We start from the raw sequence: 19,077 nt of genomic DNA on the forward strand, positions 1-19,077 counted from the left end.
TAACAACGTAATAGCCAAGAGGCACCTAGGTTCCAACACATTAGGCTGAGTTCCCAGATGCAATTCTATACACAAAGTATAGTGGGTCCAATACTTCCTGTAGCTTGGGATACAATGTACAGATTCATACAATGCTCCAAATCCTAAGTCTAGATTTAACCAAACATACTGTAGTTCTTACATTCACACAACATGCCGTGTCTAAAAGAAACCTCTATGTTTATCATGATAGCATGTATGAATTAGGTCAAGACAACATAATTAACAGTTTCATGTTAAATAAGCATCATGTACTATTCTAGTTTAGCTTTCTTCCTCTGCTTGCCTTCCCACAGCCATTTACCCTGGCCAATGGGCCTCCAGCTGAAGGGTGCGGGGTGGAGGGCCGGAGGCCCATTGGCCAGGGCAAATGGCTGTGGGAGGGCAAGCAGAGGAGGAAAACTGGCTGTAAATGGGCTGAGGCAGGAGGCTGGAGGAGAAGGAGGCACGGCCAAGGGTAGGAGCCTGAATGTCCTAGACCTGAATTCTCAGTACATTGGATATAAAAGACAATTGTTTTGCCTCCCAGGCTCCTAGAAAACTCTGGAGCCTGGGAGAATGAAAAGGCCTACCAGGCCCACTGTGCGCCAAAATGGGGAGGGCATGGGGGCGCATGGCAGGATGCATAGAATTATGGGTGTCAATGCGCATGCACACGACTCCCGCTTTTGCCACGCAATGGCAAAAAGGTTAGCCATCACTGCCCTATACCATTTCAGACAAAGACTGTAGTTGTTCAGTCTCTTCTTGAAAACCTCCAGTGTTGGAGCACTCACAACTTCTACAAGCAAGTCATTCCAATGATTAATTGCCTAATTTTTCTCAAAAAAAATATTCCTATGAATGAATACCAACATTCAGCAATAAAACAAGCAAGGTTTAGTTGCATTTTTCTGAAAAGCACATGTAAAATGAACTTAAGGATGGAAATGGCCATACTCAGCATTTGTGAGGCACAATATGCCTGTTATCACTCTTAACTTCCCTAAAAGACCAATAATTTTGGCCTTACTTAGTGATATCATCAAATACAATCCTTGCTGGCTCCTAACCATCAATTAAATGTTCCAAATCCTTCTCCTGTAATTCTTCAATTTTGCTAGATAGCTTTGATTTTTCAGGAAATTATAGCATATATGTTAAACACAATTTAATATATTGAACATAAGCAGGTACAGGCAAAAATAAAACATCAAAAGATCCAACAATATATTTATTGACTTATCATATTATAAAATGGGCACTTACTTCTTGGGTATTATAACTGATGGACGTATTGAGACTTCCATTGGAAGAGGGATCTATTTGTGTTTTCATAGATTTCTCTTCTTCAGCCACAACCAAGGATTTCTGCTCCAATCTATCACACGACTGTCTGGGTTCTTCAAAAGCTACAGTGTTTCCTCTTATCATTTCATCATTTACTAAATCCATTTTGGATGCCAGTGCTTGAGTTGCTTCATGAACCATTCTCTCTTTTTCAGAAACTTGAGACAGCAGCATTTCTTTTTCTGACATCAGCAGAGCAATTGTTTCATTTTTTTCAGCAATCTGTTAATAAGCCCAAAAGCATACATTATGAACAAAATATTGGAGAACAGCTCTTAAGTGTTTTTGTTACGTTTTAAAAATTAATTAGATAATAATGGAAGATAATTGTTTGGGTTTGTAGCAGAGATGGGTTTCAGCAGGTTCTAACCAGTTCTGGAGAACCGGTAGCGAAAATTTTGAGTAGTTCGGAGAACTGGTAGTAAAAATTCTGACTGGCCCCGCCTCCATCTATTCTATGCCTCCCAAGTCCCAGCTGATTGGGAGGAAATGTGGATTTAGCAGTAACCTTCCCCTGGATTGGGAGGGAATGGAGATTTTACAGTATCTTTCCTCTGCCATGCTCAAGCCATGCCCACCAGGCCACCCCCACAGAACCGATAGTAAAAAAAATTTGAAACCCACCCCTGGTTTATAGGTTTGCTTCTCTAAGGGGAATCAATTTGATGTCTGTCATTATTCCAAAACTAATCAAAAGGTTATCTATTGTTATTTTGCTTTAGTGTTAAAAAGAAATCCGTAGAGGCTTGCTCTATTTTCCTAGCTGAAGTCTATTACTGCTTATCACACTATTGCCAATCAATCCTATCTTCTAACAAATTCTGGATTCCCCAATTTTAGCAATCTCTAACACCCAAAATTCCACTCTCAAAATATGAAAGAAACCAGAAGATAATGTGACAAAACAACACTGTGATTTCTAATTCAATTTTCAAATGCTTTGGAATCAATAAAGCAGCTGCCTCTTTTTTCAGGATTGAGTAACTGCTTTGGAAGCTACTCCAAGAAACAACTACTTATTTTGCTAGGACCATGTTCCATAGTCACTGTGTAAAGCCCTAGCTACTAATCACTGGTAGACACAAAATTCTGTTAAAAGTCAATAAAACCGTTTACAATGCTGAAATAGCTCACTAGCGCTAGCGATCTTTTAGGAAACAGTGAAGAAAATAAACTTTATTCTGAAAAGAGAAAACAATTTCACTTGAAAATGTAAGTCTTGCTATATAAAATGGTACTGAATAATTCCCAGTGATTCATGCAATATTTTTACCTCTTTGTGTAAGATTTCAAGATCTGCTCCAGAGTTTGCGTCTGATAAATCAGTCAACTTTTCCTTTAAACTCACGTTCTCTTCCAAAGCTTTATTCAGCTCATTTTTTAAATCTTCCATTTTCCCTTCCAACTCCATATATGGTAACAAGTCTGGAAAAGAGAGGCCAAACTTATCATAAAAATGAATGACAACTGTGCTATATTGACTGGATTGTTCTATGCCAGTGATGGCTAACCCTTTTGCCGTTGCGTGCCGAAAGTGGGGGGAGAACAGGGGGGGGGGTTTCGTGCATGCATGTGCACACACCCATAATTCAATGCGCCCTGCCTCCCTGCACATATGCAACTCCCCTGTGCTCTCCCAGCTTTTGGCACGCAATGGCATGGTGGAACTGGTAAGCCCGTTTTTCGCCCTCCCCAGGCTCTGGAGGCCCTCCTGAGGCTGGGATGGGGAAAGCTGTTTTCGCCCTCCCCAGGATCCTAGAAAGCCTCTGGAGCCTGGGAAGAGCGAAAAATGGGCCTGGAGCTGAGCTAGGGCAATGCTCACGTGCCCATTGATATGGCTCCACGTGCCACCTGTGGCATGCGTGTCATAGGTTCGCCATCACGGTTCTATACATAGGAAGCTACATCATGGGGAGCCAATATCATCAATGGATCTTTGGTTTTCATGAATTTTTGTAGTCTTAGAAATAAAAGGTAAAGGTTCCCTTCGCCCATATGTGCTAGTCATTTCCGACACTAGGGGGCGGTGCTCATCTCAGTTTCAAAGCCGAAGAGCTAGCACTGTCCAAAGATATCTCCATGGTGATGTGGCCGGCATGATTAAACTCCAAAGGCGCACGGAACACTGTTACCTTCTCACCAAAGGTGATCCCTATTTTTCTACTTGCATTTTTTACATGCTTTCAAACTGGTAGATTAGCAGAAGCTGAGACAAGTAACAGGAGCTCACCCTGTTAAATGGCACTAGGGATTCGAACCGCTGAACTGCCAACCTTTCGATCGACAAGCTCAGTGTCTTAGCCACCGAATCCCCAATTTATCCCTGAGCTACAACCCCAGGTTTTTTTTTTATAAAGTGAAATTTCTTGTTAAAATACAGAGTAATTTATATCCTCAGTTTAGCAAATGACAATGCTGAAAGAAACAAAAACCAGTGACACAACAACAAAAGCCACTCTCCCTTACATCCCTGAAAAGTAAAATTTTGCTGCTCATACAGTTTGGTTTATTTCCTCTCTGTTCCTTTTCTTAGTTATGCAGTTTTCTTTCTCCATTTTGAGCTTCACTCCTGTTTCACAGCTATGACCTTCTGATTTTCAGAGCAATCTTTAATTTTGAAACTCTAGAGCAGCCGTTATATCCTTTTTGTTAAATATAGGAAGGCAAGTACAAATTGGGATTCCAGAGTCCTTCCTACATGCAACCCATTTTAAGAGGAAAAATAACTGAGAATATTTTTTTCACTGTAGCTGCAATGGTTTTGTTGAAAGAGATCCTGCAACTAAATTAAATGTCTCATCAAATGCCTATGAGGTAAATGAAAACCTAAAGTATATTTGATAAGCTTTAAAATACTACAAAACCTTTTGATGGTTTTATTACAAATGGCTATGATATCTCCTTCACTAGATTTTTCTTTTAAATCTCAATTTGGAAAGGGGAGGAGGCTCAAACTGCACAAGAAATAACAGCAAACAAAGCCACATACTAAACAAACAAAACCTAAAAGAGTAAAAGTAAAACAACATGACAGAAAAAACAAGAAACTTTCCCATTCCGACTTCTCAAAAGCCTTCCCGAAACACTACAAATTAATTTAATGCAGCCTTTCCCAATCCACATGTACTGGAATTACAACTCCCAGTATTTCTACCAGCATTCTACTGATTAAGTTATAAAACTTTTTCTCAGCCTTTAGGATTTTATAAAGGACAGAGGAAGTGGTTTCTGTGAACAGTACCTTTTGAATTGTTAACTTCCACCAGAGATGTCAGCTTTGCATTTTCTTGAAAGTAGTATTGTAGTTCTTTCTGGAGATCAGACTGCATTTTTTTATAGGTGACTTTTCCAGCTTCTAATTGGGTCTTATACTTCTCAAGATCTTTTTCCATTTGATTGTAAGTCTCTGACAGCTGGTTCTATGTGGGAAGGAGTTAGCGTAGTATAAACATGAACATCCGAGTAGGAATTGGCAATGTACAACACAGTTTGCTCTGTGATTTCAGCTTTCTGGCTTACAGGAAAACCATATTAGGCAGCATTACCTCTCTCACACACACAGTCAGAGCATTTGCAGCATGACTATTATTATGAGAAAACCCAGGAGCAAAACACAGCACACAGAGACTTAGACATTTAACAGTGGTTTATATACAAAAATATACGTGGTTGGCAAATACCTGACAAGCAAGCAATCTTCTTCTTAACTCTACACAGAGAACTCAGCAAAGAATACCAGACACAAGGAGAGAATACGCCCTCTCCTGGCTGCCTTTATAAACACCCCTTAAAGTGGTAAAAACTCTTGTGGACCCCTTTGTAGTCTACAACCGGCAATACCAATGCTGATTCATCTTCATTGCACCAGCTTTACAGTTGCATCAGATTTACAGCTGGTCAGTTCTTAAATCTCAATACCTTAACACACACACACCCTTCAAATTGTAACTAGATTCATTCTAGGAATTATAAAGCAGCATAATCTATAAGATGATATGAGATCTTAAGCTTAAATCTCTATTGTCTGTCATCTGCACTTCTATAACTGTCTGGTTTGGTTCTGCAACCCAACAAGACAGACACAGACTTCAGAGGATAATTAGAACTGCAGAAAAAACAATTGCTACCAACCTGCCTTCCATTGAGGACCTGTATACTGCACAAATCAAAAAGAGGGCTGTGAAAATATTTACAGACCCCTTGCATCCAGGACATAAACTGTTTCAACTCCTACCCTCAAAACAACGCTATAGAGCACTGCACACCAGAACAACTAGACATAAGAAGTTTTTTCCCGAACGCCATCACTTTGCTAAACAAATAATTCCCTCAACACTGTCAAACTATTTACTAAGTCTGCACTATTATTAATCTTCTCACCTTCTCATCATTCCCATGACCCATCTCCATCCACTTATGACTGTATGACTGTAACTTTGTTGCTTGTATCCTTACAATTTATATTTATAGTTTCCTGATTGCTTATTTGACTATCATTAAGTATTGTACCTTATGATTCTTGATGAACATCTCTTTTATGTGTACTGAGAGCATATGCACCAAGACAAATTCCTTGTGTGTCCAATCACACTTGGCCAATAAAAAATTCTATTCTATTCTATTGCGGTAGGCTCCTTCTTTTGCATGTATATCAGATCCTGGGGAAAGATGCCTCAAGGTTTTTTTTAATCAATTTGTTTGCCATTCACATAACAGTCTTCCAAAGAAAAACAAATAGCTATTTTACAAACAAACATGTTCTAGAGTTTTGAAGGTTTTTTTTTTTTAAATAGAACCGATTTTCAGCAGCAAATTTTTACTTTTTTTTTTTTTTTACCATTTTTTCTTTCAGTGTTAGATTTTCACTTCGGAGGAATGCAGATTCTTTCCTGGCATCCAGGGCAACTTCTTCAGCATCTCTGAGAGACTGCTTTAATTCTTGCACTTCATCCCGGTTTTTCCTTGGCGTTTGCTGCAAGCATGAAGAATGTGATAGTGTGGTTTAAGCAGAGATAAATATTCTATCAAGGAAAAATGAAAACTGGTTTTTTTTTTTTGTAAGGTTGATGGATTATGGTCAGGAAAACCAAAACAGATGATTCATAAATTTATTTTTGCAATCATGATGACTTTCAATTTTCAAAAACCAGAGCTCATATACCAGGGGTATCAAACTTGCATTGTCACATGACATATTGCAACTTCCCCCACTTTGCTAAACCGGGCGGGGGCGCGGCCAGTGAGCTTGAAACCCCCGCTATATATTATGCTATACTGGCTCCATTTTGCCACTTTGGTTATCTCAGAACAGGACAAAAGTATCAGCAAAATGTTCACACTTTGGAGAAATTATGATCACTTCCACAACTCTGAAAATTGAAATCACTTTAGAAATGCATCCTCAGCCATAACATGCTAACCCATGCTATTATATTTATATGAAAAAGATCACATTGATTTACAGAAAATTTATATACTGGTAGTCCTCAACTTACCGCAGTTCATTTAGTGACCATTCAAAGTTACAATGGCACTGAAAAAGCGGACTCATCACCGTTTTTCATACTTATGACTGTTACAGCATTCCCATACTCAGGTGATCAAAAATCAGATGCTTGGCAACTGATTCATATTTATGACAGCTGCAGTGTCCCAGGGTCATATGATCACCTTTTGTACCCTTCTAACAAGCAAAGCCAATGGGGAAGCCAGGTTCACTCAATAATGTCATTCATTTAACAACTGCAATGATTCACTTAACAACAGCTGCTGATCCAGTTCTACAGAGGAATTATTGAGTCTGTCATCTGCACTTCTATAACTGTCTGGTTTGGTTCTGCAACCCAACAAGAAAGACACAGACTTCAGAGGATAATTAGAACTGCAGAAAAAACATTTGCTACCAACCTGACTTCCACTGAGGACCTGTATACTGCACGAATCAAAAAGAGGGCTGTGAAAATGTTTACAGATCCCTCACATCCTGGACATAAACTGTTTAAACTCCTACCCTCAAAACAACACTATAGAGCACTGCACACCAGAACAACTATTCACAAGAACGGTTTTTTCCAGAACACCATCACTCTGCTAAACAAATAATTCCCTCAACACTGTTAAACTATTTACTAAATATGCACTACTATTAATCTTCTCATCATTCCCATCACCCATCTCCTTTCACTTATGACTGTAACTTTGTTGCTTGTATCCTTACAATTTATACTGATAGTTTCCTGATTGCTTATTTGTACCCTATGACTATCATTAAGTGTTGTAAGAGTTGTACCTTGATGAAGGTATCTTTTCTTTTATGTACACTGAGCATATGCACCAAGACAAATTCCTTGTGTTTCCAATCACACTTGACCAATAAAAATTCTATTCTATTCTATTCTATTCTATTCTATTCTATTCTATTCTATTCTATTCTATTCTATTCTATGTAGCTATTCATAAGAACTTCAACTAGTAACAAAGAAATCAAATACACAAACATATGCTTTTCATGGTTCACTTACTAAATACACAATTAATTAAGAAGATTCTGACTTACTACTAAAATGGTTGTTTCATTTTTGTCTTTTTTAAACTCTTCTACAAGGCTTTTAAGTTTCTTATTGTGCTCTTCCAATGCTGCGATTCTTTCCTCTTGTTCCTTGCACTGCATGTCTTTTGAGTTTATTTCTTGCTATAAAACAAACAAAAAGATGTATCTCAAACACGTTCAATACATGCTATACTAAATACAAAGGAATCATCCCCATTCATATCGCCATTCCATTTTTTTTTCTTAAAAAAAAAAGGAAGCCAGGCAACCACCACCAGCTCACCTGAAGGTCTTGATTGTATATTTCTGCATTTGAAATTATAGCCTTTAAGTTGGTAATTTCATGTATTAGTTGCATCTGTGGAGCAAGTGGAGCAAATAGCAAAGCAGTTATGAAGCACCCATCAGTTTAGTTTACCTGCCATCACCATAAGAAAGAAAAGCAGCCTTTGCAATAAAAAATTGTTAGAACCACTCAATTTTACATAAGCATCTAGTTGTTATTGCAGGAAATACTGCTTATGCATCTTAAACTGGAGAAAAATTCCAGGAAACAAAAAATTTCAATCTCTGTACCAGAGTGGCTAGATTTGTACATGGCATTGTGCAATAATGACTTAGTTTATACATAACATTAAGCCAAAATTAAATAAGCCATATTTTGGCTCATCTCAAATGTAATCATTGTGGTTGATTGTGGAACCATGGCTCAATGTATTATGTGTACTTAGTCAAAAGCAAAGCTTAGCTTTGTAAGGTGTGTAAATCCAGTAACTGTTATTACTTCTCAGACTTTCAAAGTACAATATCTTGGTTGCAAGATTAATATTTCATGGTTGGCCACAAGAAGTTTAATTCAAGGTATTATGAGGTCTGGAATAAATTTTATGACTGGTTTGAGAGGAGGAAGAATGCCAGAAAGTAGGGATAAGGAGTGTCTGGAAATGTATATATCAATGTATATTGTATTTATGAGGGTAGAATAGTTTTATTAAATATGTATAGAGTTGTAATAGTATGGTATATACTTGATATAAATGGAATCAGGAGATATGTAAACCTATATATAAACTGAGAACACATGACATAGTAAATTAAATTTGACATAGATGTTAAAAACCAGAGACGTGGAGCAAAGTCCACTGCTTTTGTTTTTTTTTTTTAAATTCAATAAAAATTTCTGGAAAAAAAAAGTAGTTTAATTCTACTTTAGTAATTTATATTCCATTAAAATTAGTACATTTATGTCTCATCTTCCTTTCAAATTGGGAGAGAGAAAACACGTATTCCCAGATAATCCTTGAGTAAGATGCAGAGCAAGGTTATAGTGCCATGTGCCTCAAACACTTTGCCTTAATCTATGTCTTCCAGATAAACCCTGCCCCCCCAATTTCCTATCCAGCACTGTCTCCAGATGTGTTGATCAGGAAATCTGGGAACTAAAGTCCTAAACAACTAGAATGCATTAGAAGTATAGATTAAAAATTGTGCTGCCTCAAAGCATCCTGTCGGCTTGCAAATGTTTTACGCAGAGACTGGATCTCGTGCAACTACAGGAATCCATCCGCTTTTGCAGAAAATGGCGATCTGAAATCATGCAAGATCACCCCCCCCCCCAAAAGAACATTTCATTCTTGGTGCATGAAAAGCATTTGCAAGCCGATTGGATTCTGGAAACAAAATTGTCCCACTCTCAATAGAAGCCACAGTAGAGAGAATACAAATATTTGCCAGGTAAGTGAGTCTGGCGCGGCAGGATTGGGGGAGGGGAAGGGGAGAGCAATTTTGGGGAGCCTGGGGGAGGGGCGGGAAATAAGCAGGGTGAATATTGCACTGCCTCTGTGGTTGTTCGTGAGGGTGAACGATTGCTGTAGTGTTGCAACATTTGTAATTTCGAGACTGTGTCATAAATACTTAGGGAGTGTTAGCACGTTATTTCGAACGGTCACTAAGTGAACTATCATAACTCGAGGATTACCTGTATAAAGTAGTTGAAAAAAATCTCATAACTTTACATGTTTTGAAAAAACTGCAGTGGCGTTCAGTCTGCACTTCACAATGCAAGCCTTTAAAACTTACGGAAATGTTTCATTTGCAAACTATCCTTTTTTCTCACCTCCTGCTCTTTAGAAACCACTTTCTCAAGGGCCATAAACTCATTGGTTGAGATTTTCTCACGCAGCTCTGAGAGTTCATAGGTCAGCTGTTCTTTCTCCAAGCACACACTATCAAATTTTGATTTTATGGTTTGCTGTTCAGTGACGGCATTATCCTAGACCAGAAAGGAATGGGAGGAAATTACATATTTTACCCATAACCTCTGGCTGAATATCCTGAAACTTACAAAAATGACTCACCCTTTCTTCCAAGAGGCTTTGGCAAAGCTGAACCGACTCGGCAAAGTCTTTAGGAGTCTAGAACAAAAAAACAACATTTCAGCAGACAACAACATTCTTCTGCTTTGCAAAACATCAAATGTAATGGAACTTAAAAGGGATTGTTGACTAAAACCATTCTGCTTCATCATCAAATTATGTTCCCAGCTGGAAGAAAAGCTCTTTTTTTTACACGTAATAATATGGAAATAATATGCTTGCTCCTGGGGAGGAAAGCTATGGCAAATCTAGACAGCGTACTAAAAAGCAAAGATATCACCCTCCCAGCAAAAGTGCGTATAGTCAAGGCTATGGTTTTCCCAGTTGCAATGTATGGCTGTGAAGGTTGGACCATAAGAAAGGCTAAGCGCCAAAGAACTGAGGCCTTTGAACTCTGGTGCTGGAGAAGACTCCTGTGAGTCCCTTGGACTGCAAGGCGATCAAACCGGTCAGTCCTAGAGGAGATTAACCCTGACTGCTCTTTCGAAGGCCAGATCCTGAAAATGAAACTGAAATCCTTTGGCCATCTAATGAGAAGGAAGGACTCACTGGAGAAGAGTCTAACGCTGGGAAAGATTGAGGGCAAAAGAAGAATGGGACAACAGAGAATGAGGTGGCTGGATGGAGTCTTTGAAGCAGTAGGCATGAGCTTAAATAGATTCTAGAGGATGGTGGAGGACAGGAAGGCCTGGAGGAACATTGTCCAGGGGTCACGATGGGTCAGACCGACTTCGCAACTAACAACAAATATGCAAATTACATTTATTTTACTGGATTTGTAATAATATAGAACTAGTTAGTAATAAAGATAATAATAAGAGAACCTGTTCCCTTTTTTCCTTTACAGGCAGATCAAGACAGCTGGCGTAAAACAGAGGCAATGGGTGTTGTGACTCCTCCTCCCTCCTCTCCTCAGCTGGGCCCCTCCCATCTCCAACCGGGCCTTTTATCAGACTCCGAGTCTGATAATGAAGATGAACGGCCTGTCATGCCTCCAGCCCCCGGCCCTGGCTCCATGCCCGGAGTGGATTCCAGGAGTGAAAGGAGAAGCCCAATAAATCTCACTCATACAGTGTGTGTTCCTTTGGCTCAACCTTCAGAGCAGGAAGCCAGCCAGCTGCTGGAATTGCTCGGGCCTACTCCCTCTGACCCCTCCCTTTCCCAGATGCTGACACAGATCCAGCTGAAGACAATTCAGAGTGGGGGGGATCCTCACTTCCGGAGATCTGAGAGGCGACGCCAGCAGAAGGAAGGGAGGGGCAGGCCTGGATAAATGCTGAGTCATGGAGCCACACCCCACAGCCTATATAAAGGACCTGCTTTTGGCATTCCAACCTTGAGTCAAGCAAAGTCTCATCTAGTTTGCTGCTATCGGACTCTATTGCTGAAGTCACAACTTGGACTCCTGCCTGCCCTGATAAACCTCGAAGGAACTTGGCAAGTTGCAGAGGCTTTGTTGCCAAGTTTGTTACGGACTTCCTTGACTCGTTCGTCGGAGTGGGGGTGGGACACGAAAATGGGGAAGAGTTTTTGACAAGCTTTATTTTCCCTTAATGTACAATTCTACACCCCAGTGAAGCATGTTTGCCCACTGCATGGGAAAAGTTGATTCAACAATATATCCAACCCTCTCAGCAAATTCTACTTGTTTTTTTTTCCCCATCAGCCCCTAATACTTACAAAGTTTATTTCGGATCCTGGGATCCATTCTTCCTCAGGCATTATAACACTGGCTGTCATGCACTGATCATCATATTCTGAGAATTCCGAGGAGACAGCTAAGAATTAAAAACACCCCCAACCCCAAAATGTATCAAATTAAATGGAAATGGAAATTCTATGGATTATTTTTATAGAAAATAGCTACTTTTGGTCTCCTTAATTTTCACCAAGCGGCAACCATTCCAATAGACTTTAAATAGTTTTTATATCAGATAACTGAATTTTATGGAACCTAAGCTTGGTCTTTTCCTTCCCGTTTGATTTGGAAAGATGTTTAATCCCACGAAGTAGCTTTTGTCCTAGTGAGCAATACAGCTTTTATACTAGCCCTGTTGTGCTGAGTGCCTTGGGCACAAGCACCTGCCAGATCAATATATTTAGAAAGTCGGGTCTTTTCAATCTCTGGAGACAGCTGCCAGATTCAGATTTCTTTAAGAGCAACTGAGAGAGAAATTGAACTTGGTATAGGTAGTCCTTGTTTAACAATGCTAATTTGGACCAGAAATTCTGTTAAGTGATGTACTTTAAAACAGTGGTCACCAACTGGTGGTCCACGAGAAAATGTTGGTGGTCCACAGAAAAATTATTTGCATTTTTTATATTGCACTATATTATATTGCACTAAATCAAACTATGGCCCCTGGGACGAATACATACAATGAATGCTTGTGTTGCTGCAGAGAATCTCCCCCTTTGGGGTCTTTTTGTGTGGGTCGGAGTGGGGCAGGAATTCTGACTTGGGGTCTGCTTTGGCCTCCTGGTCTGGGGCTTTGAGTGAAGGCTGGTGGCAAAGAGCTGGAGGGCCTTGTTCAAGTGGGACTGCCTCATGGCCTGGAACTGGCTGAACATCTCAGCCCGCTGAGCCTCCAGGCCCCGGTACCTGGCCTTGCACTCCCGCAGGTCTTCCCTCTGCTTGGAAAGCCTATGCTCCTAGTCCTCGGTGAGGTGCTTCTGCTGAGCCTCCTTCTTGGTCAGATCCAATTTGAACTGAGCCAGCTGTTTTGCCAACTCTTTCTCATGATGGCTGCTTAGCTTTAACAACTGCTTCCTGTTGGGGCCCTAAGGAGCCCGGGCGGGTAGGAGAGGAGTGAGTGAAAGAGGTGAGTAGAGGCTGGCAAGGTGCCCCTTCTGTGAGTGACATTGAGTTGGCCACGCCCACCCAGTCACATGACCATCTTGCCACGCCCACTCAGCCGTCATTAGGCAGATCATATTAGTGGTCCGCGGAATTTAAAATTATGAATTTAGTGGTCCCTGAGGTCTGAAAGATTGGTGACCCCTGCTTTAAAACACCATGTGACTATGCTGCTCAGTGACAGCAGTTCTGGATGTCCCAGTTGCTGTTAAGTGAAGACTGTCCAGGTGATTAAGTGAGGAAACACTCTTGACCTCAACTTCCTGCTGGTTTCCCAAATGAATTTGTTTGTAGAGAGCCAGCAAGGAAGGTCACAAATCATGATCATGTGGCTGTGGAGATGCTGCAATGGCCATGAGTACATGGTCTGGTTGTAACTATCTCCTGTAAGTACAGTCACTGAATAAAAGATTGCTAAATGAGGACCACCTGTAGTTTAAGCTTGGAATTTCATCCTTCAGAGCCCATCTCATATTGAACAGAACTCAACAGTATCAGGCAAATGACATGTACTGTATTTTTCAGAGTATAAGATGCAGCTTAGATTTTGGGGAGGAAAATGGGGGGAAAAAAATCTGCCTACCAGGTATTCATCTGGCTAGCATCCTTAGTCTGGTCAGCTTCAGCAAATTAGATTGCTGGTTTTGAGTGCGCGCACTCACTTTTTAACTTCTACTTGGTGTCGTGTCCCACTCCTCCGCTGACGGCCGGGTCAGGGAAATCCGAATCAGGCTTGCCTCTGCAGCTCTGCCCAAAGTCCTAGCAAAGTCCTCAGAGCAGGCAGGAGACCAGAAAGTGACTTCAGCAAGTTAAGTTCGACTTTGCCTGACTCAGAGACTGCCAGAAAGCAGATCCTTTATATAGGCCATGGGGTGTGGCTCCATGACTCAGCACTCATTAAGGCCTGCCCCTCCCTTCCTTCTGTTGCCTCCGCCTATCCAATCTTCTGATGCGAGGGTCACTCCAATCAGCTGTTGGTAATAAACCCTCCTCAGGCTCACATGCTGTGGAGGAGGGGGAGGGGTCTAGCTGCTCCGTTTGCCTGGGCATGGAGTCAGGGCTGGGGCAGGGAGGCATACATTCCTCCGTGTTCGGGAGCAGATAAGAAGGCCCCGGCTGCTCTGTGGGCGGGCAAGACACAACACTTGGGGATAAAAAACAGCTTCTAAAGCACAACTGGAGAGAGAAGCAATGAGAAAAGCAGGCAAAGCATGATCGCTTCATTTGCTAGCGCCTCGTTAGAGCTGAAAAAAAGCTTCTTAAAAAAAAGCTACAGCACAGCTGAGAGTCGGAGGGAGGAGGCAAAGCTTCGAAAAAGCTACATTTGCAGTATATAAGATGCATCCAAATTGTCAGTCTCTTTTTTTTTGGGGGGGGGGGGAGAGGGCGTCTTATACTCTGGAAAATAAGGTAGGTTAAGCATGCCTCCCAAACACAACAATTCCAAAACAAACAAGCAATGTTTTCTAACTTTCTGCAAGATTTAATCTTCACACTTACCTTTAGCTCCCGTTCTCGCAAAAAAGAGGATGAAGTCACCAACATCTCTGTGAGTGCTCTTATCCTGTCTTGTTGCTCTTTCTGAACAGAATTCTTCTCTTCCAAGAGTTGCGCTAACTGATCTTTGGCATGAGAATGAGAGGAAACCTAAAATAGAAGGTATCAAGGCTGCTTATCAAATAGAAATTTTGGTTCTGCAGGAAAATTAAATACGAAGAATTTGAACATTCACATTCCAGGATGTAACTTAAGGCTGCAATCATACGATCTGTGGAAAGGTAGCCTAGGAAACCTTATCTATGGCAGGATGTCCAAGGAAAGAGAGAATATTTTTGACTTCTTCAGATCACAGAAAAATCAGTCACTTTCTAAGTCAAGACAAATGTTCAGTGAATCAACACTCTCCTGCTTCCCAGTGTCCCCAACAAAGAGGAAAAATTACTAGTGACTTTAAAAATTAAAGTCACTAGAGGAGAAATAAAAAGAGTTAGCTACAGATCACTAAAATGTAATAAGAAGCTTCTCCCTTTCCTTTTGGTTGTCATGAGTCCATAAGTTTTGAAGTTCCTCTAAGTAACTGTCTAGCTTCTTCACTGGTTCTTAAAATTTCTGTTCAGCCTCTACTCCTGCTCCTATTCTATCCTATAGATCGGGTGTCTGCAACCTGCGGCTCCGGAGCCGCATGCGGCTCTTTTGTCCCCCTGCTGTGGCTCACCACTGGCTGGCCCCGCCTCTCACTCTCACCCTCCCAGTCACCCCTTGCCTGGCCTGAGAAGGTAAGGGCGACGGCAGGGAATGGAGACTCGCTCCATATCCCACACCTAGGTTTCGTGGCTCCCAGTGATTTCTTTTCTGTAGGAAATGGGTCCAAATGGCTCTTTGAGTCTTTAAGGTTAAGCATGCCTTCTAAAGAGGCATATGATGGCATTTACTATTAGCAATTTTCTATGAATGACAAATCTTGATTTGCTACAAGCCACTATTAACTGGCATATTCCTTTTAAGATACAGGAGTCAAATGAAACAAGTTATTAGGAAAAGAACTTACATTCTTCCATCTCTGTGACACAAGATAGAGAACCTTTAAAGCGTTTAGCTCTTCCAGGAAAGTCTTCTAAGAAAGGACTTCCCCCATCTTGGCTTACAGGTCCAGGGGCCCAGGTCACACGCCTCTTCTTTTTAGCCTTAAATTAAGAATAAAATAAAAATAAGCACACACATACACAATATATTGGCCAAGCTTTTCCACACTTCAAACATGGTAGAAATTTCTTAGCCAGCTTGCAGGTTGAGGAATTCTGGGATGTGAAGTCTTAGTACACTTGTAATCTGAGAAAAGATTTGATATAACAGGTACATTATATCTATCTATCTATCTATCTATCTATCTATCTATCTATCTATCTATCTATCTATCTATCTATCTATCTATCTATCTATCTTCTTCTTCTATCTATCTATCTATATATAAAAGGACATATGTATGTATGTATGTATGTATGTATGTATGTATGTATGTATGTATGTATGTACGATCCAACATAACTCTGGAACGGCTCGAGCAATTTCAACCAAACTTGGTACACAGATGACTTACTCTCTGGAAACAAGTACTGTGGGGGTAAGACACCACTGGTGTGTATGTTTGTGTCTCTGTGTGTTCCAGCATAACTCTGGAACAGCTCAAGCAATTTCAACCAAACTTGGTACACTGACTTACTCTCTGGCAAAAAAATTGAAAAATTTTTGAAAAAAAATTTGAGACTAGCATTCTCAATCACGATCAATAAGTCACAGGGTTAGTCTATTAAATACTGTGGATTTGAGATCACCATGTTTCTCCCACAGATAACTTTATTTTGTTTGCTCAAGAGTGGGTTCACCACATAATTTATTTATTCTTGCTCCTTGAGGTGAAACTAAAAATGTTGTTTATAACCAAGTTTTGTCTTAATTTGAATAATATTTTACTTTATACTTTGTACACTGTGCATATACTTTTAAAACCCTGTGAATAAAATTGCTTTGATTTGACATTAACGATATAATTCATTCCTTTTCCTGTCTAATACAAGATTGGAATAAAAAGTACCCGGGCAACGCCGAGTAATCATCATCAGCTAGTTATAAATAAAAGGACTTAAGATTTGTTTTCTTAGTCAGGAGCTCTAGTAGAAACTGTTGTTGGAGTTTTGGCAAAAATATTTGCAATGTTGATTTCTAAGAAAACTTTGACAGAGAAGGAGAAGAGCAGATGTAAATATAACAGCAACTGAAATTATGACCCACTAGTCTTAATTCAGAGCAGCCCGACAAGCAATGCTAAAGTTTTGTGATATATGCTATTAGTATAAGCTTGAGAAACATAGGTAAGAGTTCTGACAAACAAGAATTGTCAACTGAAGACTGTTTTTATAAAGACAGCAGAAGATGAGTTTGATTTACTATTTTCTCAAACAGTTGCAGAACCATCGAAAATACCATTTCATACAACTGCAACTACTCATTCTATCACCAAGATGGGAAAGAAGACTTCCTATATTTTTGCTATTTCAGTATCTAAATCAGCGATGCCAAACTCAAGTTGAGCCTAGTGCTTAGATCTGGCCCGCAGGGCTGCCCTGGAAATAGCGAAGGACCAGCCCAAGGTGCCTTTGGCCAGCAAAAACGGAACTCGGGGTAGGAGCGCACACACTCCGTTTTTGCTGGCAGAGGGCTGCAGGCGGCAGCACACAGCCCCCCGAGCTCAATTTGCACTGGCAGAGAGCTAGCAAAACAAACTAAAAGCAAAACCTCCCCCCCCCCCCAGGTCAACACACAACCCTGATGTGGCTCTCAATGAAATCAAGTTTGACACGCCTGGTCTAAATCAAAAGTGTCTTAAAATATGTTTTATGGGGGTTCTTTATGTTTATGTAAATGTTGCCCATCCTCCCAAACACAACAATTCCAAAACAAACAAGCAATGTTTTCTAACTTTCTGCAAGATTTAATCTTCACACTTACCTTTAGCTCCCGTTCTCGCAAAAAAGAGGATGAAGTCACCAACATCTCTGTGAGTGCTCTTATCCTGTCTTGTTGCTCTTTCTGAACAGAATTCTTCTCTTCCAAGAGTTGCGCTAACTGATCTTTGGCATGAGAATGAGAGGAAACCTAAAATAGAAGGTATCAAGGCTGCTTATCAAATAGAAATTTTGGTTCTGCAAAAAAATTAAATACGAAGAATTTGAACATTCACATTCCAGGATGTAACTTAAGGCTGCAATCATACGATCTGTGGAAAGGTAGCCTAGGAAACCTTATCTATGGCAGGATGTCCAAGGAAAGAGAGAATATTTTTGACTTCTTCAGATCACAGAAAAATCAGTCACTTTCTAAGTCAAGACAAATGTTCAGTGAATCAACACTCTCCTGCTTCCCAGTGTCCCCAACAAAGAGGAAAAATTACTAGTGACTTTAAAAATTAAAGTCACTAGAGGAGAAATAAAAAGAGTTAGCTACAGATTACTAAAATGTAATAAGAAGCTTCTCCCTTCCCTTTTGGTTGTCATGAGTCCATAAGTTTTGAAGTTCCTCTAAGTAACTGTCTAGCTTCTTCACTGGTTCTTAAAATTTCTGTTCAGCCTCTACTCCTGCTCCTATCCTATCCTATAGATCGGGTGTCTGCAACCTGCAGCTCCGGAGCCGCATGCGGCTCTTTTGTCCCCCTGCTGTGTCTCACCACTGGCTGGCCCCGCCTCTCACTCTCACCCTCCCAGTCACCCCTTGCCTGGCCTGAGAAGGTAAGGGCGACGGCAGGGAATGGAGACTCGCTCCATATCCCACACCTAGGTTTCGTGGCTCCCAGTGATTTCTTTTCTGTAGGAAATGGGTCCAAATGGCTCTTTGAGTCTTTAAGGTTGCAGACCCCTGCCCTAGATGCATCCCCCCTCCCCCAGTTTTTCAATTTGTCCTAATACTTTTGCCAGCTTCAACTGAAATATAGGTAGCATCGAAACATACATAATGAACCACTGATTCTCTTGGAAGGCAATGAAGTTCAGTTTGAAAGTTTGTGACATGCACCATTCAAGAAACTGGACAGACAATTAACAAGGTTTTACAAGAGGGACACTTTCAAGAGGCCCACTCTCTGATGGATTTGGCCTGTTGGCCTGGAAAACCCCCACCCAATCAGCTGTTGGTAATAAACCCTCCTCAGGCTCACATGCTGTGGAGGAGGGGGAGGGGTCTAGCTGCTCCGTTTGCCTGGGCATGGAGTCAGGGCTGGGGCAGGGAGGCATACATTCCTCCGTGTTCGGGAGCAGATAAGAAGGCCCCGGCTGCTCTGAGGGCGGGCAAGACACAACACTTGGGGATAAAAAACAGCTTCTAAAGCACAACTGGAGAGAGAAGCAATGAGAAAAGCAGGCAAAGCATGATCGCTT

General features: G+C 40.8%; 1 protein-coding gene across 1 annotated transcript in view; it reads right to left on the bottom strand.

The window, feature by feature from the left end:
- CENPE (centromere protein E) overlaps positions 1-19,077 on the bottom strand; it is a 74,071-nt gene that overhangs the window by 39,549 nt on the left and 15,445 nt on the right. The window contains exons 12-22 of the mRNA XM_058193123.1: positions 17,657-17,803; positions 15,699-15,834; positions 11,974-12,071; positions 10,276-10,332; positions 10,035-10,190; positions 8,202-8,276; positions 7,925-8,059; positions 6,206-6,340; positions 4,610-4,787; positions 2,642-2,793; positions 1,288-1,590 (exon numbers count right to left, since the gene is read on the bottom strand). Of these exons, the coding sequence (XP_058049106.1) occupies positions 1,288-1,590; positions 2,642-2,793; positions 4,610-4,787; positions 6,206-6,340; positions 7,925-8,059; positions 8,202-8,276; positions 10,035-10,190; positions 10,276-10,332; positions 11,974-12,071; positions 15,699-15,834; positions 17,657-17,803 (1,572 nt within the window). The remainder of the gene's footprint in view (positions 1-1,287; positions 1,591-2,641; positions 2,794-4,609; positions 4,788-6,205; positions 6,341-7,924; positions 8,060-8,201; positions 8,277-10,034; positions 10,191-10,275; positions 10,333-11,973; positions 12,072-15,698; positions 15,835-17,656; positions 17,804-19,077) is intronic.

The sequence above is a fragment of the Ahaetulla prasina genome, chromosome 8 (genome assembly GCF_028640845.1).
Source record: "Ahaetulla prasina isolate Xishuangbanna chromosome 8, ASM2864084v1, whole genome shotgun sequence".
NCBI lineage: Eukaryota > Metazoa > Chordata > Lepidosauria > Squamata > Colubridae > Ahaetulla > Ahaetulla prasina.